The sequence below is a fragment of the Marmota marmota genome, unplaced genomic scaffold, assembly GCF_001458135.2.
Source record: "Marmota marmota marmota unplaced genomic scaffold, marMar, whole genome shotgun sequence".
Taxonomy (NCBI): domain Eukaryota; kingdom Metazoa; phylum Chordata; class Mammalia; order Rodentia; family Sciuridae; genus Marmota; species Marmota marmota.
In genome coordinates, this window is record NW_025999962.1 from 4,872,922 (window position 1) to 4,898,552 (window position 25,631).

General features: G+C 56.4%; 1 protein-coding gene and 1 pseudogene across 11 annotated transcripts in view; one reads left to right on the forward strand and one right to left on the reverse strand.

The window, feature by feature from the left end:
* Ttll1 (TTL family tubulin polyglutamylase complex subunit L1) overlaps positions 1–13,912 on the forward strand; it is a 27,334-nt gene extending 13,422 nt beyond the window's left edge. For all 11 annotated transcript variants that reach the window (XM_048803026.1, XM_015501821.2, XM_048803031.1 and 8 more), the window contains 6 exons: positions 1,339–1,473; positions 1,718–1,826; positions 4,504–4,647; positions 7,760–7,846; positions 10,521–10,684; positions 13,631–13,912. In XM_048803026.1, coding sequence (XP_048658983.1) covers positions 1,339–1,473; positions 1,718–1,826; positions 4,504–4,647; positions 7,760–7,846; positions 10,521–10,684; positions 13,631–13,760 — 769 coding nt within the window. In that variant the 3' untranslated portion in view covers positions 13,761–13,912. The remainder of the gene's footprint in view (positions 1–1,338; positions 1,474–1,717; positions 1,827–4,503; positions 4,648–7,759; positions 7,847–10,520; positions 10,685–13,630) is intronic.
* Positions 13,913–20,222: 6,310 nt separating this feature from the next.
* On the reverse strand, positions 20,223–21,743 carry LOC107155761 (annotated as a pseudogene).
* Positions 21,744–25,631: the final 3,888 nt, after the last annotated feature.

Sequence of the window (25,631 nt, forward strand, 5' to 3'; positions counted from 1 at the left end):
GTGTATAAGAGACAGGTCCACAGCCCTGGGTGCTCAGCTGCTCCTGCCCCTCCCCCCAGCCTCTGGCAGCCTCTGGTCTTTGTGCTGTCCCCTTGCCTTTTCCCTAGTGCCACCCAGGAGGAATCCCACCACATCTAGCCTTTCACCTCTGCTTCGGTTGTGAGCAACGTGCGTTAAGCTTTGTCATAGTGCATGATAGGCATCTGTGTCTTCTCCTGGCTCCATGCTTTCTTTGTCCCACTGATTAATATCCCGTTATCTGCATGGACCACAGATTATTTATCCCTCACTTGCTGAAGGACATCTTGGTTGCTTCCTGGTCTGGGGGAGTTATGAACAAGCTGCCGTAAAGGTCCAGGGGCAGGGTTTGCAGGGACACGTGTTCTCAGCTCCTCTGGGGAGACGCCGAGGGGTCTGATTGGTAGACCTGTGGCAGAGTGTGTTTAGTTTCTTTAGAAAGTTCCTGATGAGCTGAATATGGTGGCACACCTAGCAATTGTGATCCTAGCAATTCAGGAGGCTGACGGAGGAGGATCACAAGGTCAAGGCCAGCCTCAGCAACTCAGCAAGACTCTATCAAAATAAAAAACAAAAAGGGCGGGAGATGGAACTCAGTGCTAGGGCACCCTGGGTTCAATCCCCAGTGCCAAAGCACAGCCTCCAAACCGTCTTCCAAAGCGGCTGCCCCACTTTGCACTGCCAGCCGTGAGTGCGGACCTGTTGCTCCGTGTCCTGGTGGGCGCTTGGTGTGACCCTTCACAGGTGGTTTATCGTGCCCTCCTGATGGCGTCTGAGGTGGAGCGTCTCTTCCTGTGCGTAGTCTCCACCATGTGCCTATCTTTGCTGAGAGACCTTTAAGGTCTTGATCCATCTCTAAATGGTTGATATTATTGTTGGGTTTTAGCGTTCTTTGTATTTGGGGATAACCGTCCTTTGTCAGATATGTCTTTTGAGCATATTTCCTCCCAGTTTGTGCTTGTCTTTATATTTTCTTTTTTTTTAATATTTATTTTTTAGCTGTAGTTGGACACAGTATCTTTAGTTTATGCATTTATTTTTATGTGGTGCTGAGGATCGAACCCAGGGCCTCACACGTGCTAGGCGAGTGCTCTACCGCTGAGCCACAACCCCAGCCCATCTTTATATTTTCTTGACGATGTGTTTTACAGAAATTTTGTTTTCTAGCACTGGGGATTAAACTCAGGGCTTTAGCTAAACAAATGCTTTACCACTGAGCTGTGTCTAGCCCAGAAATTTCTAAGTCTAATGAGGCTGGGTCCATCAGTTCACTCTTTAATGGGTTGTGCCAATACTGTCTTTTACCCTCTTGGTGCGCAGGTTCGTGTCTCAGTCCACCAAAGAGGCCTACGTGATCTCGCTGTACATCAGCAACCCCTTGCTCATCGGCGGGAGGAAGTTTGACCTGCGCCTCTATGTTCTGGTGTCCACCTACCGCCCGCTGCGCTGTTACATGTAAGAGCCGGGCCTTGCCTCTAGCTGATGTGCATCTTAGCCTGACTCGGCCTCCTGCTTAGCACCACCGTGAGGCGAGGGATTTAGTAAAACAGTGGGTGCTCAGGTGGGTCCTGGGAAAATAAGAGCCACTGGCCTTGATGCCACTGTGAATCCCACAAACAAGAGGGCAGCTCCTTTAAACGTTAAAGCAAAAGCCGTTCCTTTTAGTCCTCAGAGTCTGAGTCAGTTGAACTCCCCCCAGGTATAAGCTGGGGTTTTGCCGGTTTTGTACCGTGAAGTACACCCCGAGCACCAGCGAGCTGGACAACATGTTCGTCCACCTCACCAACGTGGCCATCCAGAAGCACGGGGTGAGTGTCTTTCTGCTCCTGCTGCGTGGGCTGCTTTCCTGTGTCCGCAGGAGAGGACAGGTGGCCCAGGGGTGGTGTGGAGGGTGCATCCTGGCCCGAGGCCCTGGCGCCAGGGGATGGGGGCCAGGTGCTTGCTTGGGGGAAGACAAGAGGGGGGCTCTGGGAGAGAGGAGGCCACAGGTGCAGGTCCCCCTTTCTAGTTCTGTGACCTTGGACAAGCACGTTCAACCTTAAGCCTTACTTAGTCTGTCACAATAAAAGGAAAAATAGTATTAAGAGGTTCCTTCTGCTACGATGAGGTCGTCGCGTCTCGTAGATCTGTCTGACGTTGGAATATAGGTTAGAAAATGCATCAAAATTAGGAGAGGAAGCCGGACGCGGTGGCACTCACCTGTCATCCCAGCAGATCAGGAGGCTGAGGCAGGAGGATCCCAAGTTCAAAGCCAGCCTCAGCAATGGCGAGGCACAAAGCAACTCAGTGAGACTCTAAATAAAATGCAAAATAGAGATGGGGATGTGGCTCAGAGGTCGAGTGCCCCTGGGTTCAGTCCCTGGTACCAAAAATAAAAAATAAAAAGTAAAATAAGGGGAGGAGGGGTTGGAGTGGTGGCTCAGTGATAGAGCGCTCGCCTAGAGGCACTGGGTTCAATCCTTAGCACCACATAAAAATAAAATAAAGGTATTGTGTCCACCTACAACTAAAAAAAAATTTTTAAATATTTCTTAAAAATAAGGGAAGAGTGGGGAGTGAAATCAAACTCCATGCCTGCATGATCTTGTCAAAATGCATCCAGCTACTGTGTATAATGGTGCTCTAATAAAAAGCCAGTCCCTGTAATCCCAGTGATCAGAAGGCTGAAGGAGGAGGCTTGCGAGTTTGAGGCCAGTTTTAGCAATACAGCAAGATCCCCAGCAACTTAGCGAGATCCCATCTCAAAATTAAAATAATAATAGAAAGGGCTGTAGCTGTAGCTCAGGGGTAAGGCACCCCTGGGTTCAATCCCCAGTGCCACACAAAAAAAAACGCCACACTCCACCTCGCCCGCTGAGCATCATGGCTCTGAGCCCTCCTGTGAGGCTGGTGGGGTTTGGTTTCACAGTTCTCAACCTCTTGCTTTGAAAGTGAAACCCCAGACTCATTACCTCCTGATGCCTTTGTGTCACCAGTGTAAGAGGGAAGCCCCTGGCTGTGGGACGAGCATCAGCCACTGGTCCCCAAAGCCAGTCCTAGGGAGGAGTGGTGAGGTCAGGGAGGGAGCTTTGTTGTGGGTGTGGCTACGCCAGGAAGAACAGAGAGGTCTTGCACCTGGGCTCTGTCTCCAGGGGCTGGTCGAGGGCAAGGGGAGCTAGGCTTGGGGTCTGCAGAGCTGGCACAGCAGGCCATCCTGCTCCATCAGCTCAGGATCCACCGTAAGAGCTTTGTTGGCACCGAGAAGGTCACTGGTGTTTAGGGGTGGGGCTTCTAGTCCTCCTCATGAGGTGTTTATGGATCAGACCTGCGTCCCTGGAATCCAGGTGACCGCAGGAGAGATGACTCAGGGGGGTCAGAGGGGAAAGAAAGTCCCCATGGCCAGGCGGAGCCGGGGGCACAGTGGGGTCAGCTAGGTCAGTGACGGAGCCTCCTTCAAAGGCCGGTGGTATGGGGGGAACGGATCGGCAGGGATGGGGGGACAGGAGGAGTGCTGAGCCGGCTTCAGGAACCCTGGGGCCTGCTCCACCCCAGCCCAGGACGAAAGCTTGGGCACATGGCAGCCGCTCTGAGTCCATTACCCTGCTCATGAATCGAGGCCGCATTGGTGACACCGCAGGCTTGTTAGAGAATTACAAGCGTGGAGTTTTTTCTTTCTTTCTTTTTTTTTTTTTTTTAGTTGTAGATAGACACAATGCCTTTATTTTTATTTATTTTTATGTGGTGCTAAGGATGGAACCCAGGGCCTTATGCGTGTGAGGCAGGTGCTCTGCCACTGAGCTACACCCCCAGCCCTGCTAATTTGTTTATTTTTTTATTTTGATACAGGGCCTTGCTAAGTGATGTTGGCCCTGAATTTGCAGTCCTCCTGCCTCAGCCTCCCACGTCACTAGGATCACAGGCATGTGCTGTGCGCCTGGCCACGCATGGTGTTTTTGAGTGTAGGGCCTAGCACACATGTGTCTTGGCCTGGCTTTTCCAGGTGAGAGACTGAGGCAGAGATCTGCGGGCAGGAGGTGTGGGGCTCATCCTCAGGAGCAGCTCGTGAAGCAGGGAGGTGGGCAAGGCCAGGGCACTGCCAGGGGAGCAAACGCAGCTGCAGCAGAGGCGCCAGCTGGCACCAGGTGGCGCTGTGGAGCTGGGTGCCCACCTAACTGTGCAGGAGCAGGGAGAGGGCCGACGCTGGCATCTGCCAGGCCCTGCCAGGCATGACCTTGGATGAGGCAGCTTCCTGGAGGGTCTCTGCTGGGGCAGGAATGCTCTGGTCTTGAAGGGGGCCTGGGTGGCCCTCCACAACATGGGCTGTGAGGTCGGTTATGAGAATACTGTAGCGCTGGACTTTAGGAGGCTCAGAGCTCTGCCAGGCAGGGAACCCATCTGCCCACACCCAGAAGGCACTCGAATGACCTTGGAGGGACGAGAGAGCAGGTGGCTGGGTTCCTCAGGTGCATTGCTGGAAGGTGCCCTGTCCCCGTTTTCTGTCACTAGGAGGACTACAACCACATCCACGGGGGCAAGTGGACCGTGAGCAACCTGCGGCTGTACCTGGAGAGCACCCGCGGCAAGGAGGTGACCAGCAAGCTGTTTGACGAGATCCACTGGATCATCGTGCAGTCCCTGAAGGCTGTGGCGGTGAGTGCCAGGTTCAGGGGCCAGGTGGGCACCGGGATGAAGGCCCTCAGGAGCTGGCCGTGCTCACCACCAGGCTGCTCTTGTTGTTTTGCTAAAATACCCGCGTTCATGTCCTCATGTCTGTGGGTCAGCCAGAGGCCCCCTCAGGGCGTCGCTGCTCAGTGAGCTGGGTCCAGCTTCCCACGTGTGGCCACAGGCCCTGCATCCTTTGCGGCAGCCCAGGTGCCCCGACACCATCCTCGGCTCTCCCTGTGCCCACTGGCTCCGGGTGAATGTTTCTGTGGGAAGCGAGTGATGGAGGTGGACCCTCCTGTCTGGCTGCAGTCTCCGCTGCTCCATGAACATCTAGAGCTGACTTGCTCCACCTCCGCTCTTCGGTTTGCTGCTTGTGTTGCTCTGAAGCAGGCGCGCACCTGCCCTGAGCGGGGAGAGGAAGAGTACTTAGAGCCCCTCGTGCTGGCCCTCACGTTCAGGGCTTCACAGATGGTATCTCTGAGGTGTCTGATCACCCCAACTTGACGCACGAGAAAATGGGGGCTCGAGCCCTAGAGCTAGAAAGCGGACGGCCTGGCATTGGCTCAAGGCCCGGCAGTCCTCCACCTCACCAGTGAGGGTCGGGAGGCACCAGCCCACTGCCGAGGCCCTCACCGGAGACTGGGTCCCTCCACCTGGTCTCATGGTCTTGCTGCTGAGCTGGCCTCTGACGGGCCCTCCCCCACTCAGGTGTGGGACCGAGGACACGTAGCCATGGAAATTGTTGGAGGGTGCCGGCCACATCCTAGTCTTTTGTTTTTTTAGAGACAGAGAGAGGGAGAGAGAAATAATTTTAATATTTATTTTTTAGTATTTGGCAGACACAACATCTTTGTTTGTATGTGGTGCTGAGGATCGAACCCAGGCCGCACGCATGCCAGGCGAGTGCACCACCGCTTGAGCCACATCCCCAGCCCCTCACATCCTAGTCTTTTAAGAAAGGTACTTTATAAATCTTCAGAAGTGGGGCTGGGGTTGTGGCTCGCATATTCTTTCCACCTACAACTAAAAAACATATTAAAGAAAAATCTTCAGAAGCTTAAGAAATCAAGTTGAAGAGCCAAAGAACCACAGCCAGGCTGCAGCACGCGGCCCGCAGACCGAGGGCCTGGGGAGGAGCCCTGCCGCGAGCGCAGGTGTGTGAAGTCTCTGTGCCCAGAGGCTTGGGCTGAGCGTGGGGCGCGTCTGCAACCCTCCATTGGAGACCTTGGTGGAGACCTCCATGGAGACCCCCAGGGAGACCTCCTGGAGTGTGGGCTGCCCCCTCCTGCCTGTGCGGCTGGAAAGGCACTTCACAGAAGTCACCTGAAGAAGGCCTGAGACAGGAAAAGGTGACCTGGGGCCTTTCCAGGTCTAGAGTGATGTACTTCCTGTTCTCCAAGGAGCTCTGAGCGCTGTGCGGTTGATCGCGGGCTTCATCATTGGTTTGTGTTGACAATTCGGAGGAGAAAGACCCAGGAGCTGGGTCATTGCTGGCACTCGTCTTGGGGACCCAGTTCCACACCTTCCTGCTGCGTTGACAGAAGCCTGTCCCTCTGGCTCGGTGGCAGGTCGTGAGGGGGTGCTAGCTCAGCTGTGCTTTAAGCCTCGTACCTGCCTGTTCTGAGTCTGAGACTTACATCAGTGAGCTGAGCCAGACACCAGTGTCACGGGGCTTGTGAACAGTGCCCCGAGGTCACCTTACTGACCCAGAGGAGTTAGGTGCTATTATTTATTTTTAATATGTATTTTTCAATTGTAGTTGGATACAGTACCTTTATTTTATTTATTTATCTTTACGTGGTGCTGAGAATCGAACCCAGGACCTCGCACATGCTAGGTGAGTGCTCTACCGTTGAGCCACAACCCCAGCCAAGGTGCTATTATTTGTCTATTTATTTTCCCCTGGTGCCAGCGACTGAACTCAGGGTGGTTCTACCACTGAGCCACACCCCGGCCTTTTTTAGTTTTTGGTTTGGGGACAGGGTCTTGCTGAGTTGCTGAGGCTGGCCTTGGCTTTAGGGTCCTCCTGCCTTAGCTCCGAATGGCTGGGATTACAGGAATAATCCGGGGTGCGTCCTGGCCAAGCTGTCCTCTCAGTTGCTTCCAGCCACTGCAGACCCCCCTGGAGTGGTGGGGCTTTGAGGAAAGCTGGCTGGTTGACCAAGAAAGACTGTTGATGTCAGGATTCCACCAGGAAGCCACCCACTGCCGCCCAGCTTCCCTCCCTCAGTGAGTGAGGAGGGGTCCCAGGCTGGGTCCCCTGAGACTTTCCACTGAAATCAAGGGTTTTGTTTAAGCAGAGCCACTTGCCACCAAGGGATGAAAAGGCCTCACCTGCTTGTCTCTGGGGTTCACTGATGGGGTACACAAGAATCCCCAAAGGGCATGTGACACTACTGACCCTGGGCCACTCCTAGTGGGTGGTGTCCAGGGGGAGGACCCAGGAATCTGCACAGTGAGCAAGGAGCTGGGTTGGTTTGTTTGTACTTAATCACTGAGCATACCCCCCCCCCCCCCCCGCCTTTTTAAGTCTTAAGGCCTTGCTAAGTTGCTGCTTCTGGTCTTGAATTTGTGATCCTCCTGCCTCAGCCTCCCAGTTTGCTGGGATTCCAGGCGTGCGCCACACCCAGCTGGGTTGTTTCGAACATTCTTGGAGTAGTTTAGGTGAGGGATGTGGAAGTGGAATGGGACTGATTGTCACAAGGACCCTGAGAAACTGTAAGCGAGTGGACTGACTCATCACTGGAAGCAGAGCTTCGTAGTGGGACACTCAGGTGGCGCAGGGCTGGGAGGAAGTGGAACCCTCTGGTGGCCAGCATGTGTCTGTGCAGGCCGCGTGGGCCTTCTCCCCAGTGCCCAGGCTGGACTTGTGCGGCTCAGGACAGTCTCACACTGGCGGACATTCAGGGCTGACCGTGGGGAGCTTCTGGCGAGCAGGATGTGGAGACAGTTATTGCTTCCCTGGTCCCTGCTGGGTGGAGGCAGGTTCCATCTCTAAGCCCCGGGAACAAAGGGAGGAGCCTGGTCACAGGAAGCCAGGACTGCGGGAGGCCTGAGGTGTGACGCCAGCTGGGTAACTGCTCTCTCTTCCCCGCAGCCGGTGATGAACAATGACAAGCACTGCTTCGAGTGCTACGGCTACGACATCATCATCGACGACAAGCTGAAGCCCTGGCTGATCGAGGTAACTGGGGATGCCTGCACTGGGCTCGCCTCACGCAGCCCGCCCTCAGGCTGCCCAGCATGCGCCCAGCGGCCCCGGCCAGCGTTCACCAGGCTGGGCAGGAGGACTGGGACAGAGGCTCGGGTTGGGCAGTCAGGAGTGCACCCCGGACCCATCTCTCCCCTGAGCCCCAGCTGGGAGTGCGGTGGGGCTGGGGTCCCTCTCCAGATGAGCGCAGAGCTTGGTGACCGGGACCCTCAAGCCTCGGGAGCTTCAAGGCTGTTGGTGCTCCAGCAGCCCTGCACCCTGACCCTTGAGTCCTCGTGGGGGCCGCTCCTCTCCAGAGAGGGGGCTCCAAACCACAAAGCGCTCTGTCAGCAGGAGCCTGCTGTCCAGAGGTCAGGGAAGCTCTCGCTCTTCCTGGGCCTGTAGGAAGGCAGTTTGGAAGTGGGTTGATCTGTCTGTTCCCAGGAGTAGGGAGGACTCATGGTGGCTGTGCCAGGGACACAGGGGTACATGCGCCCTGCTGTGCAGAGGGCCCTTTCCTGGTGACAGGCCACGCTGCACAGCAGGCCTGAGCTTCCTGCTCACCTTGCCCAGGTGCTAAGCCGGCTCTGAGCATGCTGTGGGAATGAAAGCGTCCGGCTCTGTGCTCTGCGGGTTCTTGGCCACGTTTCGCTCAGAGGGTCTCCTCACCAGGCTCCTGTGGAGGTGGAGCTCAGGCCAGGAAGCCCTGGGTCCTCCTGAGTTGTGGGGCGGGGCTGGGGGTTAGGAAAGTCAGAGACCCCCCAGCGGCTGTTGGAAGAGCCCAGATTCCTGTGCACAGGCTGGCTGTGTTCCGGGGTTTTCCAGGGACCTCACTTGCTCTGCTGCCAAAGCTCTGTGTGTTGGGGGCGGTGGGGGGGTAGGGGGTAGGAGTATAACGTGTGCTTTTTTCCTGCATCTTAAACGGAGTATCTTGAATGGGAGCCAAGCTTTCCTTGATGCACTAGGATCCTAAATGTAGCCATTTTTTTCTGTTTCATATGTATGTGTGGCACTGGGATTTGAGCCCAGGGGTGCTCTACCATTGAGCCACACCCCCAGCCCTTTTTAATTTCTTTTTCTTTTTTTTTTTTTTTGAGACAGAGAGTTGCCCAGGCTGGCCTCAAGCTTGCGACTCTCCTGCCTCAGCCTCCCTCGTAGCTGGAATTATACGCATGTACCACCATATCCAGCTGGACCATTATTTATTTCTTTTCTTTTAAAAATGATTGATTGATTGATTAATTGATTTTTTTTTAATATTTATTTTTTAGTTCTCGGCGGACACAACATCTTTGTTTGTATGTGGTGCTGAGGATCGAACCCAGGCCACACGCATGCCAGGCGAGCGCGCTGCCGCTTGAGCCACATCCTCAGCCCATGATTTTTATTATTTATTTATTTGTACTAGGAATTGAAGCCAGGGGCACTCAACCACTGAGCGACATCTCCAGCCCTTTTTTAAATATATTTTATTTAGAGTCAGGGTCTTGCTAAGTTGCTTAGGGCCTTGCTTTTCCTAAGGCTGGCTTTGAACTCGAGATCCTCCTGCCTCAGCCTCGAGAGCTGCTGGGATTACAGGCCTGTGCCACCGCGCCCAGCTTATTTTTAATTTTTTTTTTTTGAATTGGGGACTGAACCCAGGGGCACTTAAAACACTGAGCCACATCCCCAGTCCTATTTATTTTTGGAGACAGTGTCTTACTGGGTTGTGGCTCAGTGGTAGAGCACTTAGCTGGTATGTGAGACAGGGTCTCACTAAGTTGCTCAGGGCCTCACTAAGTTGCTGAGGCTGCTTTGAACTTTTGATCCTCCTGCCTCAGCCTCCTGAGCCACTGGGATTATAGGCATACACCTCTGTCCCCAGCCTACAGTGGTAATTTTAAAGGCAGCTGAGATACCAGGATTCCTGATAGTGTCTACAGTAGACCCCCTGCCAGCCACACAGGTCCTGTGCCCCTCCAGCCTGTGACCTCCTGGAGGGGATGGGCCAGCTGCTCTCTGACTGGGAGAAACCTGACTCATCACAGGTCTGCTGCCTCTGTCCCCCAGGGCCTGGGGGCTAACCAAGGTCATTAGAACCACACCTAAAATAGGAGTAAATCGGCTGTGAGCTGAGGCTGGGTCTCTCCAGGGGTGAACGTCTGCATTTCACCTGTGGGGCTTGGGGCTTGCCTCAGTGCTCAGAGGCTTTGGGGGACCCGCTCCTGTGTGTCAGTGGGTCCCCACTGGAGTCAGAGTGCTGCTTCCTGGTGAGGTGTGGCTCTTTTATGAAAAAGGAAGGTCTTTCCTTTACCTCAAACCCCACGCTGCTGTGTGGTCAGGGTCCTCTGGGCCATTGACCTGGTTCTGGGTGGCTTTTGGTACTTAGGACATAGCAGAGTGTGATCTGAGGTGACATAAAGTTATATTTATGCTGACCCCAGGGTTTTATGGGTGTGATAGCTGATTTGAGGATTCTAATCCTAATCAGTTCTGCTTTATCTAACAGCTAATAAAATTAGATTACAAAATGTTCCCCGTACAAGATGGGAACATTAAATAATGTTAGTAAAGCATCATAAAGTCATATTCAGTCATGACGGCCACCTAAACCGGGTGGCAGCCGTGTCCTCTCCTGCGGGCCTGGAGGAGCGAGGGCACGGTGCAGACTGTGGTTTTCCTCTCTTAGGTAAACGCGTCCCCATCCCTCACCTCCAGCACTGCCAACGATCGAATCCTTAAGTACAACCTCATTAACGACACCCTCAACATTGCTGTCCCCAACGGCGAAATCCCAGACTGCAAATGGAACAAGTCCCCTCCAAAGGAAGTTCTTGGGAATTACGAAATTCTGTAAGTCGCGTGAGGCTCTGCAGTTGTCCCCTGAGGTGTGCCAAGGCCCCGCGTGGGTGTCGGAGGCAGTGTCTCATTCGCGATGCCGCGGCGGGGCTCACGGCCGAGGAGGAAAGCTAGGCCGGTGTTCTGCTCAGGCACTGGGGGCTCTGGGACAGCTGGGAGGCCGGTGGACCTGGCCCTGGGCGCCCCCTCAGGGCTGTGTGATGCCGAGGAGCTCCTGTCCATGGGCACCTCGTCAACTGGAGCCAGGAGCCATCCTGCAGCTGGAGGGAGCTGCCTCTTGTGGCTGACCTCCGAGGGCTCGCCGCGCGCTCCACACGCTCCTTCCCGCGCCCTCCCAGCCCCTGAGGAGAGGAGTCCCCCTGAAGTGGTCCCCTCATGCTGTGACATGAAAAGATGGACCCGGCACTGCATGGAGGTTGCTGAGGATGGATGGAGAGTCTAGAAGCGCAGCAGAATGGGCCCTGGCCAGGGCCGCTTTGGATTGGCAGCGTGGGAACCAAGGGTGGTGTGAGGTGACAGATGTCAGCTGCAGGGGACCCCCACGGGCTCAGATCTGTGGCTCTGCAATGGGAGCTGTAGGGTGGGGACAATATGAGGGGGGTCTGCCAGGAGCACCAGGGCCTAGGGGTCCCCCTTCAGTCCTGCTCAGGGTGGCAGGGAGGCTGGTGGGTTGGGAACACATGGGTGGGCTCTGTGCCCCTCCAGCCTGTGACCTCCTTGAGGGGATGGGCCAGCTGCTCCATGTCCAGGCCGAGGAGCAGAGGTAAGGCCCCTCTGAGAAGAAGAAGGTCACCCGTCTGTTGAGCCACCCTCTTCCCCCAGCTATGAGGTGGCACGGGCTCCTGTGTGGAGGCAGTCCTAGCTCCTGCCCAGGACCTGCAGGTGTCCGTTATGGCCCGGCTGCTGAGCAGGGCCGGTGCAGAGTGGAGAGAAGGGCTCTGTGGCAAGAGGGGCTTCTGTCCCCAACGCCTGCCCTGTCCCCGCGCCAGGCCCTGTGCTGCATGTTGCCAGTGCTCACGGCCACCCTTCAGTGTGAAGAGCGGGAGGCTGGCAGCATAGGTTCACATGCCAGGGTCACACTGGGGCTGCCCAGAAACAGGTGTTCTTGCTGCCCCCAGATTGTCCCGCCTGGCACCACAACGCCAGCCTTGTGCATCTGCCCCCAAGAGTCTGTCTGAGCTGCCAGCTCTGGTTCCACAGCCTTTAAAAACACCCCTCGCACCCCAAAAAAATATATTTAGAACCCAGACAGTAGCCAGGTGCGGCGGCGCAAACCTGAAATCCCCGTGACGTGACGTGACGGGGAAGGCTGAGGTAGGGAGATCGCAAGTTCAAGGCCAGCCTGAGCAATCGAGCAGACCCTGCCTCAACCAAAACATAAAAAGTAGCTCAGGGGCAGAGTGCAAGATCCTGGACTCCATCCTGTACCGCAGAACGAACAAACAAACAAACAAACAATGGTAACTGTTCTGCCTGTCAAAACCCAGAAGAGAGGCTTTGGAATAGGAAGGGCCATAGACACCGCCTGGCTCTGTCTGGGTTCCGTTTGCTCCCCAGGTGCCACAGCTCTGGGGGGACAGCGCCTGGTCCCAGCCGCTCGCCAGCCAGGTGTGCTCAGTTGCTGTGGTTTTCAGGCCGCGTGGCACAGGCTTCCATCCTCATGGGCCGAGTGTGGTCCTGTCCACTCCTTCAGCAGTTCTGCCCACCCGCCTTGCCAAGTGCTAGGGGTGGCCAGGAGACACAGGAAGCGTCACTGTAGCCCTCAGTCAGTGATGCAGATGCCCAGCAAGCCATAGGGTGGTAGCCTGTGGATGGGGTGTCTGGGGGCCGTAGCAGTCTCCAGGGACAGGGGTGCTGGCCCTGTGCAGAGGGGCTCCCTTACCACGCTGGGAGGAGAGGAGCACCTGGTGGGGTGTCCTGCTGTCCTACCCCAGCGCAGAGTGGGCCCTGTGGAGTCTGCCATGTGGGGAGCAGGGGTGCCCGGGCCTCTCCCTCCCTGCACATCCGCCCCGTCTGCCACCAGGAGCACAGCGCAGGCGTCCTACCACCCAAGCGTTTCTGAGACAGACCCCCTGCACCCGCGGATTCTGGTTCTGGGAATGACCCTGAGGCAGAAGCACGCCCTTGGCCAGGAGCCCGCAGAATGCAGCCTGCAGCAGACCGGCCCCCTTGGCCCTTTATGGGTGGTGCAGAGTCCGCAGATGACCGAGGGTCCGCGGGCAGGACGCACTTAACCACGAGCGGCGGCAGGAGGAAGCTCTGCGTTAGGGATACGGAGTCCTGGGTGACACCCCAGCTCTGCCACGGCCTGGGTCTGAGCTAGAGGGTAGTGGGCAGTCACGGGAGGGGTGGGCAGCATCTCTCCACCTGAGGGACCTTGGAGGGGCCCCACTGCGGCAGAAGGGCAGGGACTTGCTCTGATGCCGTTTGGCACAGGGCACCCAGGCTCCGTCCAGCCCCTACAGACGCCAGGCGCTTTCCCGCCCCACTCACGCCGCTCGCCCTGGCACTGCCCGTGCTGGTGAGCATTGGAAACCAGGCGGCGAGGACCTGGAGGGGCATAAGAGGTCCTGCTGGAGGTGTGCGCCTGAGCTGGTCCCCTCCTGTCAGCCTCTGGCCCCTACCAGGGGTGCCGGACAGAGGGTTTGGAGACGCAGGGCCTCCCGTCACTGCACAGGGCTAACCTGTGGTGTCTCATTTGTGTTCATTGCCACCATCTGTCTGGGGACCTGTTAAAATGTCCACTGCAGGGTGGGACAGGGCCCTGTCCTCAGTAGCAGTTGAACCGCGTGGTCCTCGAGGCTGTGGGCCGCTAAAGCTGCCTGTGGGCAGCGGGGCTGGAGCTGGGCGAGGTGGGACTGGGGTCAGGGGTCAGGCCTGCTGCTTCCCAGTGACATGTGTGCAGAGCCCCCTGTGATCCTGGAGATGGTCTGTTTCCAGGTACGACGAGGAGCTGGCCCAGGGCGATGGGGCCGACCGGGAGCTCAGAAGTCGACCAGGGCAGCCCCTGGGGCCCAGGGCAGGCCGCACAAGAGACTCAGGACGATCCGTCCTCTCCACCTGGAAGTGACCACCAGCAAGAAGGAAGCCCCGCTGGGCCTTGTCAAGACGACCCCCTTCCCAGACCCCACTGAAGGCCTAAGACCTATTTTGGAATTTCCTTTTTTCTAGAGTCCTCATTCCTGAGCCTGTAAATAATAAAGCACTTATTTGGAAGGTCAAGGTGTCTGTTTCATGAGGGCAAAAGAACTGGCATGGATGTGTGGAACTAGCCCTTTTGACAAACAGTAAGAGTTCAGCCGGGACTCAGCTGGTTATGACAGTTATGAGGCGGGTGATGTTGCAGCCCTAACCAGAGACTCCAGAGGCCGAGGCAGGAGGACTGCAGGCTCGAGGCCAGCCTCAGCAACTCAGGTTAGCAATACCTGTCTCAAAAAAACAGAAAGGCCTGGGGGTGTCGCTCAGGGTAGAGTGCACCTGGCTCAATCCTCAGTACAAAACCCCACTACAGACGAGTTGGAAGGCCACCCTTATCACCTCCCCGAGTGGCGCTGCACCCAGGGAGCCCCGGGTCCCGCCACACGGCAGCTTCAGCTTCGTTCCTTTCACCTTTGGAGGCGACCATCATTTGCAGAGGCCTTGGTCAGGGTGCTCTCAGGAGAGACCTGTTTCTGTCACCCCAGGTTTGGAGACCAGCACAGACCGTTCCCGCTAATGGCTTCTGTGGCGCCAGCATCTGGGTTCCTGAGTACTGTTGGCAGCCATCAGCGGGGACGGGCCACGTGATGTCCATGGAGCCTCCCCAGACTCCAGGGTCTTAAGGAGAAACAGGGAAGGACCTGAGCCCACCTGGGAGACTGACGGACGGATGCATCGATGGCTCCGGAGGTGGGAGGGGTTCTTGGTAAGAGCCCTTTTCTGAGGGTCCCATCCGACCCTTGGACTAACTGAGTCACTATCTGGAAAGCTCCGCCTCCCTCTGTTTCCAGGTCAGGGGCGGGGCTTGGGGTTTGTTCTCAGGGCACTGTGCTGAGTCCTGGGTCCCTGGGTCGGGCTGACTGAGAGCCCCCAGGCCACCCCGGACAGCATAGGCGTCCTTCCTCGTGTGAGTGAAAGGGGGTTAAGCTGGGAGTGGTGGCACAGGCCTGTAATCCCAGAGGCTGGGGAGGCTGAGCCAGGAGGATTGCAAGTTTGAGGCCAGCTTGAGCAACTGAGTGAGTCCTGTCTCAACAAAATAAAAATGGCTGGGGACATGTTCCAGTGGTGGAAGCACCCGTGGATTCGATCCCTAGCACCAAAAAGGGGAGTTCATTGTTTTGCCTCAGAAATGCAGTGTGGGCCGTGCTGCGGTTAACCTCCCCACCTGCTGCTTCTGACCTGGGGGAAGGTGGACTCCGGGTGCTGACCTCGGTCTCCTCTCTGATGACGAGGGTGGCCCGGGCGGCTAGAAGAGAGTGCTAGTTGCTGATGGCTGTTGCTGGGTGAGAGGCGCGGCTGGGGTCTGCGTCACACATTGGCTGTCCCACGAGTGACCAGATGTTTCCTCTGCACAGTGCCCAGCACACAGCTGGGGACCGTGCGGTGTCCTCAGCCTCAGGAGCGTGTGAGCTGGGGTCAGTGCTGCTTGTCACCCGGCCCAGCTCCGGCAGTGACTCTCTTGGCCCAGGATGACAGCCTATTTTCTGCCACCACCCTCCCTCTATTTCCCTTCCTGATGGGCTGGGCCCCGGGCCCAGGGCGGCACCAGCTGGTCATTTTCTCCGTTTCTGACCTCTCCCAGGCTCAGCTCCTCCTGCGCCTGCTCCCAGCATGGCTTGGGCTGCCGCCCGAGCCCCCGGCAGCCTCCTCACCGAGTCCCCGCTCCCCCCACGCCTGGGCCACTGCTGGAGGGCCCACCGTCCCAGCCCACGCCCCATCCCATCTTAGGGCTCCACCCGAGTCCACGGGCTTTTTCTGTCCTGCGGCCTTTTGTCCCAGGCCCGTGGTCCTTCAGCTCTACCAGCTCCCGTGCTGGGGAGGGTGGAGGCCACCTGGCCCTGGGCTCCTGCCCTTCACTTGCCAAAACTTCCTCTCTGTGCACTGTCCTCCAGCCCCACCCTCTCTGGACCCTTCTCTAGAGGTCATCCTTCCCCCAGGTGGGTGGTGAGCTCCCTCTAGGTGCCACTTCCACTCTGCGGCCTCCTGCCCGCCCCGCATCAGCTGATCCCGGGGTCAGGCGGGATCTGCTGCAGGGACTGCCCGGCCCTCTCTTCACTGCTCTCAGCCGCGGCCGTGAATTCAGGGGAGAAACTGGATGAGGGGCGATGGGGATGAAGAAAAGACAGACACACAGAAAAAGCTGGGCCAGGTGGACAGCCAAGCTCTGATGGAGCTCCACTGACCCAAAGCTAGCTCAGCACGTTCATTATGGGGGTTTCATTAAAAGGTTCTTTGTGGGAAAGTTTCAGCAAAACAGACAACATGAAGGACGTGGGCCTGGCGAGACATTAGGGTCACCTTGTTATGCTCAGAATTCTCCATTCCCGGGAGTTGGTGACTGAGCCCAAGGTTCCGACTGGTACAGCTGCCCGCCTTCACACCTAGCCGCCTCTGGCCAGACATCACCATAGCAACAGGGCCACCTTGACCTGCACCTTTGCACAGGCAGTTCCCAGCGCAAAAGCAGCCATGAGGGAGTCAGACCATGATTCAAATCACCACTCTCCACCGGGACCCTGGGCAGCTCCCCGCCAGGGCTGGAGCCAAGGCCCGGCACCCTGGACCCTGGGCACCCATACCCAGGCACCCACAGGTGTTCACTATGTCATTTAACATGAGCTGTGCCCAAATGGAGCACCCTGGGGGTTTTCAGGACCCTCTGTGAGCCAGTAAGAGCACATTGGCTTTGTTTCCTGTTTCTTGGAGGATGGGCCCCGAGCTGCAGGCCGGCTCTAGGAGACCATGTTTGTAAAGGAAGATATGCTTGGTCTTCTCTGGTTTCGTTCCAGCTACAAATGCTTTAAAGTCAAACTCGGCCTTCTTCTCTATTTGTGGGATGAAGTGTTGCCCAGCTTTAGAATAGAAAATGAAGCCCATCATGCAATTAACATCTGTTCTGTGTTATTTGGTCCTGGGGATTGAACCCAAAGGCCATTAACCACTGAGCCACATCCCCATCCCCTTTTTAATTTTTTAAATAAGTTGTTTAGGGCCTTGCTTAGTGGCTGAGGCTGGCCTCAAGCTTGCAGTCCCCCTATCTTTGCCAAGCCTCTGGGATGGCAGGCGTGTGTCACCACACCTGGCCCCATTAAGATCTTTGTAAACGGGACAATGCCATTCTCCCTGTTTGTTCCCCAGGAGCAAGTTCAAGTTCTAGCTCACGCTTGCTCCTGGTGTGGGTCCTGGTGTAGCTGTTGGGCTGTTTGCAGGAGCCAGCTGGGGACTGCAGTGTCCCCTACAGGCAGCCACAGGCTTCCCCTGCCTGCCATATGTGCCCCGCAACACGTGTTTCCTACCTTGATTTTCTTATATAAAATGCCTCAGGTTGTCCCAGCCAAAGTCCGAGTGCTCTTCCTGGGACTTCAAGTAGATCTTTTCAAACGGTGAATTTTTGAGGGGCGTAGGGTGTGAAGCTACACTCGGAAGGGCTTTGCAGGTGGCCTGGCAGAGTGGCCTGGCTGCTGTGCAGCCCTGTCATCAGCAGCCCCTTCTAGGCACAGGGACAAGGATTCAGTCTCCTAGACACCACGTACCTCCAACAGCCACGTCACCAGCCTCCTCATCGACAGCCCTGCTGCATGGGGCAGGGCGGGGGGACACTACACATTAGAACGGCAGGAGGGTGGCCCGGCCTGCACGGCTGTGGAGCCCCGTCACCAGGCTGGGAAGCTGGCCCACAGGATCTGATTCTGCAGGGGCATCACCTTCAGGCCCTTGGTGACGTCAGGCTGCGGTGTAGGTGTGTGGTTTAAGAGGTTCCCCCTCCCCAAGACTCCTGTTCACTCAGACCCCAGAATGTGACCTTGAGAGAGGGTCTTTGCACATTAGATCATTAACCCGTCATTTGCTCCAGCCCACAGGAAACCCCCGGGGTCAGCAGAGAGGATCCAGGGGGTCCTCCTCCCCCAGCTGGCCCTGGATGACAGCTGGGAGCCTGTCCACTGCCTCCTTCCTGCAGGGGCCCCCCCGCAGCACTGTGGTCACCTGCACTGTGCTGTCCACCTCTCCCAGCGCCAGGCTTCCACTTCCTCCCAGCCCCACTATGTGGGTCGGCAGCGAGTGTCCCCAGATCGCTGCTATTGTGTCCCTGCACCTGGTACAAGTCCCTTGGAGCCTTGGTGTCTGATTTCAGGGCCTTCTCAGGACTTCCCTCTCCCTCACCTCTTAATCCATTGTCTTGGTTTCAGCCACTGAATGCTGTCCCCTCTGTCACCCTGCCCCCATTCCTCCCAGTTCCTCTCCCAGAACTGCGGCCTTCCTCCCCGCACCTGATGGCCGGTCCTGTGCTTCCGGACTCCTCCTGGCTCTCGGGGTTCTCAAGGGGGTGGAGGCAGCGGGGGCTGGTGGCACCCAGGGAGCTCTCCAGGACAGGGCTGGGGGGGAGACGCCTGGGCTCCCTCCTGCTGGACATCCCTCCTCCTGTGGCCACGGACTCTGCAGGCCCGAGCCCCTGTAGCCTGCACTTCTGGGCTGATTTTCATTCCGGCTGGACCGGCTGTCTGGGCTGGTCAGGCCGCTGGGCACAGTGCCCAGGTGGGCCTTGTGGCTGGGCCTCAGAGCAGGGCCTCTCGGGGAGGAGGGCCAGGCCTGCCGGGTTCACCTCTGTCTCAGTTGTCCTGACGCGTCCAGACAGTCGGGTGGTGAGGGGTGAGGAAGGGACACGGCGGGCCGTTCCAGCAGGGGAGACCTCACACTGGAAGCCCTGGCTCTGACGTGGTCCCCAAATGACAGAAAGCAGCGCTGAGGACCATGAGCAGGCCTGACCCTCGTGGCATGGTGTCCTCCTGCTGAACATTAAAAAAAGGCACAAAACATTAACAGACAAGAGCAAGACCCCCCAGGGCCCTGCATGACACTGTCCAAGCCGCAGGGTGCTCCCCCAGCGGGTCCTGGCCCTGGGCTGTCCTGGGACAAGGCTTATCCTAGGCTACCAGAGAACTCTCCCCTCCCACAGGACTCTGCCCAGAGCACCGCCCTGGCATTAGTGTCCCCAAACTCCCCAACAAAACACCACCTAGCAGGAGAGCCACAGGACCTTGCCCTGGGGGTATTTTTTGGCCCCCACTGGTTCAGACCTTCACTGGGCAGAGGGGAAGCTGGCCCGGAAAAGGGCTGTGACTCCCCAGAGTCACACAGCTAGGGAAGGGCAGTGTGACTGCCATGTGTTACCTCTGTATGGGAAGGTCAAAGACAGGCTGAGGCTGAGCTCCCAGTGACCACCCAGCAATACCCAGGGGTGAAGATGGACAAATAGTGGTGCTCACTGGCCGTATACGATCTGGGAAAGCAGAAGTGCTCAAGGAAGCGCCCAGGGAGTATTGACACAGACAGAATCAGGCAGCAGAAGACCAGGACCCTCTCTGTGCCCTGCAGCTTGCTGGCTGTGTGACTATCAGCAAGTTACTGAGCCTCTCTGAGCTGTGCTTTCTCATCTGCCTGTTGGAGATTATAACCTGAGCCCCACCTGCCTTACCCGGTCATCCTGAGGAAGGGAAGATAAAGGCTGCAGAAAGGCCTTCTTTGGGGGGAGGGGGGAGTACCAGGAATGGAACCCAGGGGCACTTTATACTGAGCTACATCCCTAGCCTTTTTATTTCGTTTATTTTGAGAAAGGGTCTCACTAATGATCCTGCTTCCCCGAAGGTTGAAGTATAACCCCAGAGAAGCTTTATTGAAAGGCTAGAAGAGACTTCAACCTTGAGGGAGAAGGGGACCCAAAACACCGAATCCGTGGGATGAGGAAGTCCCATCCCTTTATACATCTAAAGTTTTCTTTGTTCTTTTACCTTCTTCCCTCATCTCCTTCCTTTCCCCTCATCCTGTGTGTGTGACTGGGAGATGCCCTGGGAAAGCCAAAAGGTGGGCGGAGTGATCCGGCAGGAAGGGGCCTGGCGAATTAATCAGCAGTTCTCTAACAGGTCAGCAGTGGGAGGAGCCGCTTCACTAACAATTCTTCAGGAAGGCCACGGTTGGCTGGGCTTTGGGGACATCAACATTTCAGTCTCCCACCAGGCAGTCTCCAACCTTTGGGACCAAAACTAGTTGGTGGATTTTCCTCCATCTGGCCCAATTTATCTATCTCCCCTGACTACCTATTTTTTTTAAGGACACATTCATTCAGCGTCATGATCAGACTATTGCATAGCAATCAACAGCATGGGTGCCAAAAAGAGTCTACATTAAACCCTTTGTTGGGATGTTTACGCTTTCCACAGAACAGAACTAAAATAACCTGTTACACAATTAGTCACAGATACAGAGTTCTGGGCCCACACACATGAGCACTGTCTGAACCGCAGCAGCGAGGCCCGGCCACCACGGTGCTTGGCTGAGTTCACAAATCTGCTGTGACCTGTGGCTTCCCTGTCACTTCCTGGCTCTCCTCTCCTGAGAAGCTCTGTTTCCTGGCAGTATCAAAACCTCTGCCCCTGCCAGAGCTCCTGCTGCCGCTGCTGGAGCCACCAGAGCCACCTGGGTCTCGTGGTGTTGGCCTCCACCACCGCAAGGTCCAGAGCTTCTGCCTCCAGAGTCCCCCCCCTTCGTGGGCCAAAGTTTGACGACTGATCGTTGTAACTGCCCAAATCACTGCAGCTTCTACCACCTCCAGAATCGCTCCCGTCATTACCAGATCCATTGTAGCCATCCCCGCTGCCACCAAAGCCACCACCACTGAAGTTCCCTCCACGGCCGGAATTGTCATTTCCACCAACACCACCTCCACCTCCACCACCAAGGCTTGCAGAACCACCTCGACCTCTTTGGCTAGAGGAGGCGCCAGCCATCTCTTGCTGGGACCTGGCTTTCCTCATGTCTCAGGTGTGGCCCTTCACAGCAGGGTCTTTCTGAATGACAGTCTTATCCACAGAGTCACGGTCATCAAAAGTTACAAAAGCAAAGCCCCTTTTCTTTCCACTGCCTCCGTCAGTCAAGATTTCGATCACTTCAATTTCCCCTACTGTTCAAAATGATCTCGTAGATGATGTTCCCCGATGTCTTCTTTAATGCCACCAACAACAATCTTTTTCACAGTTAAGTGGGCCCCTGGTCTTTGAAAGTCTTCTCTGGAGACAGCCCTCTGAGGTTCCACAACCTTCCATCCACCTTGTGTACAAGGTCTTGCATTCATGGCTGCAGCTGTTATGCTTGAATTCGGGACCCCCCAAAAACACAAGAGACCAAGATCCATGTAAGCAGCAAAGAGGCGTTTATTGCCAGCTAGCTGGGTCCTCCGCGCACACAGCAACTGGTGACACTGAGAGGCCCTGAGCCCAGGGTTTGTGGCAGTTTTATACATTCTTTGGGGAAGGCAGGGACCCCCACATACATCATAGCATCTCTTAGCAAATCATCACACACCGCGGGAAAATCAAATAACAACTCTAAAACATGATTAGCCCATTCACTGGCGGGAACAAGTTGGGTAGGGGTGATTGATTACTACAAGAGGGGGATTCATTTGAACTGATTGGTTTAAGCCAAGAGGGGTGTTCGTGCTGAACTACACGGTTTCCCAACACCATAAACTACTGGGAGGGTCATCTGGCATCCCAGGTATTTCCCTGTCTCATGCTGATTGGTGGCTGCTAGGGGGTTACTCTGGGTCCCCACCTGGCCTGACTGAGTCAGGGACACCTGGCACAGCAGATCTCTCCTGTTATTTGTAGATAAACAACTCAGCAGGGTGGGAATGTGCCTAGGAGTGCTCTGTGGGTCTTTCCAAGGACAAAGGTCATGTCCCTTCCTTGGACAGGCTTTGCTCTGAGGTAGAGGCTGGTTTTTCACAGCCACTTCCTCCACAGTGGCATAAATGACAAACCCAAAGTCCCTTGAGTGTTTTTGTGTTTGGGTCTCTCATGACCACACAGTCCATGAGTGTCCCCATTGCTCAAAATGGCTTCTCAGACTCTCATCAGTTGTTTTAAAGCTCAGCCCTCCGATGAGTAGCTTCCGCAGCTGTTCGGGCTCTTTAGGGGACTCTGATTTAGACATGAGGCAGCAGGAAGAGAGACTTTAATGATGCTTTCTCGGTGGCGTTCACTGGCAGAAAGGACCTGACTACCTATTTTTAATTCTGGCTTCACTAACTTGCTGAGGCTGGCCTTCAACTTGCAATCCTCCTGCCTCAGCCTCCCCAGATGCTGGGATTACAGGCGTGTGCCACCACGCCCAGCAGTTAATATTTTTGTTATGACTTTTGTTTAAGATATGGTGCCTGTCCTCAAAGAGTTACAAGGCATATTCAACAATGACAAAGACAGTGCAGGCTCAGTGCCAGAGAAGTAGCATGGATGAGACACGCCCCACAGCTGTAAGTTGGGCTGGCTGGACGATGGGGGGCTACCTGCTTGTCACTGGTCTCAGCAGCTCAAGAGCTTCAGAATGGGTGGAAAGATGATGAAGGACTTGGGGTGCCTGTCTAAGAATTTGCACCAATTCCTTAGGGACTAGGGAGCCACTGAATGTTTTTGAGGAGCAGAGTGATAAGATTGGTGTTCCTAGAGATGTGACTCTGGAGGCAATTGAGAGGGTGGTGGAGGCCAGGAGACTGGCAGGAGCCCAGCAGTGGAGGCAGATGGGGAGCTGAGGATGAGAACCAGGGCAGGCGCGGAGGACCCAGCGGGGAGCTGAGCACTAGGAGACTGCTCACAGGCAGAGGGCGTTGTCCAGAGCAGTTCTCAGCTGCCCAGCAGGGGGCGGACGTGTCCAGGGGCTGGAGCCTTGAGAGGAGAAGGATTGCCAAATAACACCCCCTGCAGGAATCCACCCCAAGGCCAAGAAGGCCCCGATTGGCCCAGTTCCCGCGTCTTGGATAAGTCATAACAAAAATTGGAATTTGGGGAATGGGAATTAATTGTAATGGGAAGCTGGACCTGAAGGCGACCCTCCCGCACAGCCGTCCCGGGCACCCAGCACCAAGGCCAGGGGTGAGAAGGGAAGAGCAGGAGAGGAGGCCAGAATCAGGGGCCGGCTGGCAGCTGCTGAGGGTCTGGGAGCGGCCAGGCCTCCCAGGTGGTCTTGAAGAGCAGCTGGGCTCAGACCATTCCTATCTGAAGAGGGCCCTGGGCTCAGAGTGGGCCCCATAGACGCACCTGTGCGAATTGGGGCAGGGCTGGAGCTGCTCCCCGGGATCCAAGGGGCTAAGTTCATAAGGTGCCAGGTCCTGGAGATCCGCCCAGAAGGCCCCTGAGCTGGCGGCCTGGCCCAGGCCTGCCCAGTGCCTCCCTTTCCTCTCCCGATGGCCCAGTGCTTCCCAGCAGTGGAATGCCCCTGGTGTCCTTCCGGATCACCGCAGCCCACAGACGGTAGCCTGGGCTGCGGGGCCAGTGCCTGTTGCATGGAACCCAAAGAAACTTTTGCTTTTTATGTGGCTGGTGATGACCCCAGGCCCTGGGCATGCGAGGCAAGCACCCTGCACGGACCCCCACCAGGCGCTTTCACTCCTCCTCTCCTTCCTTGAGACCCGGTCTCACTGAGTCGCCAGGCTGCCCTCGGCCTCCGAGTCACTGGGATCAGGGCTGTGACCACCACTCGAGGCCCTCTGAGGGTCTGACCCTGTAAAAAGTCGCCAGGTCACAGCGAGGTGAAGATGCAGCGCAAGGGGGGTGGTGGCCAGGAGAGGGCCTGGGACAGGGACGATTGCTGGGAAGTAGAATGGGTTGATGGGACCTGGTGGGCACAGGAGCGAGGGCCGGGGGAGAGTGCCCGGGCTCCAGGGTGAGGGGCCAATCACGGAGGGCGCTGCGGGCGGAGGGTGAGGGGAAGATAGAACCTGAGTGTGAGAAATGTAAAGCTTGAGAAATCTTGGGGACACTCACCTGGGTGTCACGTGGCATCTAGAGGGTCTGAGGATAGACCAGGGTGTGGAGCTGAGATCTGCGAAGGTGGAGGTGGGAGGGGTGGCCCGGCAAGAGGGAGGGCCGAGAGCCCAAGGGAGCCACAGGATGGTGCCCGGGTCATGCGGCTGAGATTCCAGGGTGCCTTTGGATTCACAACTGGAGGTTCCGTAGGCGAGGGCCATGTCACCGAGTGGCATCAATGTCCCCAAGAAAGGGATCATCTGCATAGGCAAGCCTTTCAAGGAGGGTGGCCAAGGGGGGAAGACAGGGGCTGTGCTCCCATAGGGTTCCTAAGCTACTTCTGTTCCCTGTCCCAACATTCACGGGTGCCCTCTGTGTGCCGTGAACTGTCCTAGGTGCTGGGGACACTTGGTTAAATCGGACGAGAAGGTCTCTGCCAGTGGAAATGGGAGGAGAGAGCGTTCTGTGACCAGCTTTATTGAGGCATAATTGACATGCCATAAACTCATTCGCTTTCAGTGTGCAATTCAATGATTTTTAGAAAATTCACAGAGTTGTGCAATCATGACCACAGTCCAGTTCTGGAACATTTCCACCGCCCCAACAAGGTCCTTCATGCTCCTCTGCAGTCACTCCTTGTTCCTACCCCAGCCCCACGCAATCCCAAAGCCACTGACTGTTTCTATATTTGTCTTTTCCGGAAATTTCCTGTGGCATTCTGGTTTCGAGGTTGATGCCTGCTGTAACATGAATCGGCATTTTGTTCCTGCTTTGGGCTGAATGGGATTCCATCATCAATGGATAGGTCACATTTTCTTTCCCTCCCCCCACTGCCGGATGACAAGGGCTGAAATGATGTCCACTATTTGGCTATGGTGAATAGATCTGCTATGAGCATTTGCACAAGTCTTTGTGTGGACAAGTGTTTTCACTTCTCTTGAGTAGACACCTTGGAGCGGTCTTGCTAGGGGAGGAGACATTTCAGGGTATAAGGAGGACAGAGCGGTGTGTAGGCTCCCTGAGCCCTGGCCAGCAGGGCGAGGATGGGCCACCTCCGTAGCTTCTGCTCACTTGCTGATCTGCTGCGTATCCCTGTCTGCCAGAGGAGGTCTGCCCCACGAGGGCAGCCCCCTGTCTCATTCACCCTGCCTCGCCAGCGCTTAGAACAGTGTCTAGCACTTAATAGGTGTTCAATAAACCTCTGACTTCAAATCCTAGGCTCTGGAACTGGAGTCCCTGGGGAATACCTGTCCACCTCCTGGCCATGTGATCTGATCTGGGCTCTCCCATCTCTGTTCCTTGGGGATGGTGACATGAGAATGACAGGTATCCCTACCTGCCAGATGGGCAGCAGTGGTGACTGACCACGCACCTCTGGGCCTGAGCCAGGCCCTGGTTCCCTCCCTGCTATTCTTAGCAGCAATGATGACAAACCTGTTGTCGAGAGCGGCCCCTCCCCGTCCCACTGTCCCCTGGACAGGCAGTTCCCAGACCCTGCCCACTGCCCTCTGCCTTCAGAGAAGAGCAGCCCAGCTGGTGGAGCCCGGATGTGGGTGTGTGCCAAACCGGAGAGACTCAGGGCTGGGAGAGCCCTGGGCTGGGTGAGGGCTGAGTCACAGCCATAAAGCTGGGGGTGTGTCCTGGTGACACCGGACACCCACTTCCGGCCCTGAGGGACTGTGTCTCAGGCCTCCCAGGCTAGGAGCCCTCACAGAAAGCCTTTGAGAAATACAGGAAACAGGACCAATGGAAATTTTTGCATAACAGCTGCTCAGCCTGGGAGCTCCCTTCTGCTCTGGAGGTCTTTGACCTGTACCTGGTCCAACCTGTCACTCAGCCTGGGCCTGGAGTGGCTTTCCGGGTCACAGATGCAGCAGAGACTTCAAGAGTCCCCTGCCCGGCCCTCCATGCCCAGCAACCCCGGCCCCGCCCCCAGGGCCACCGCC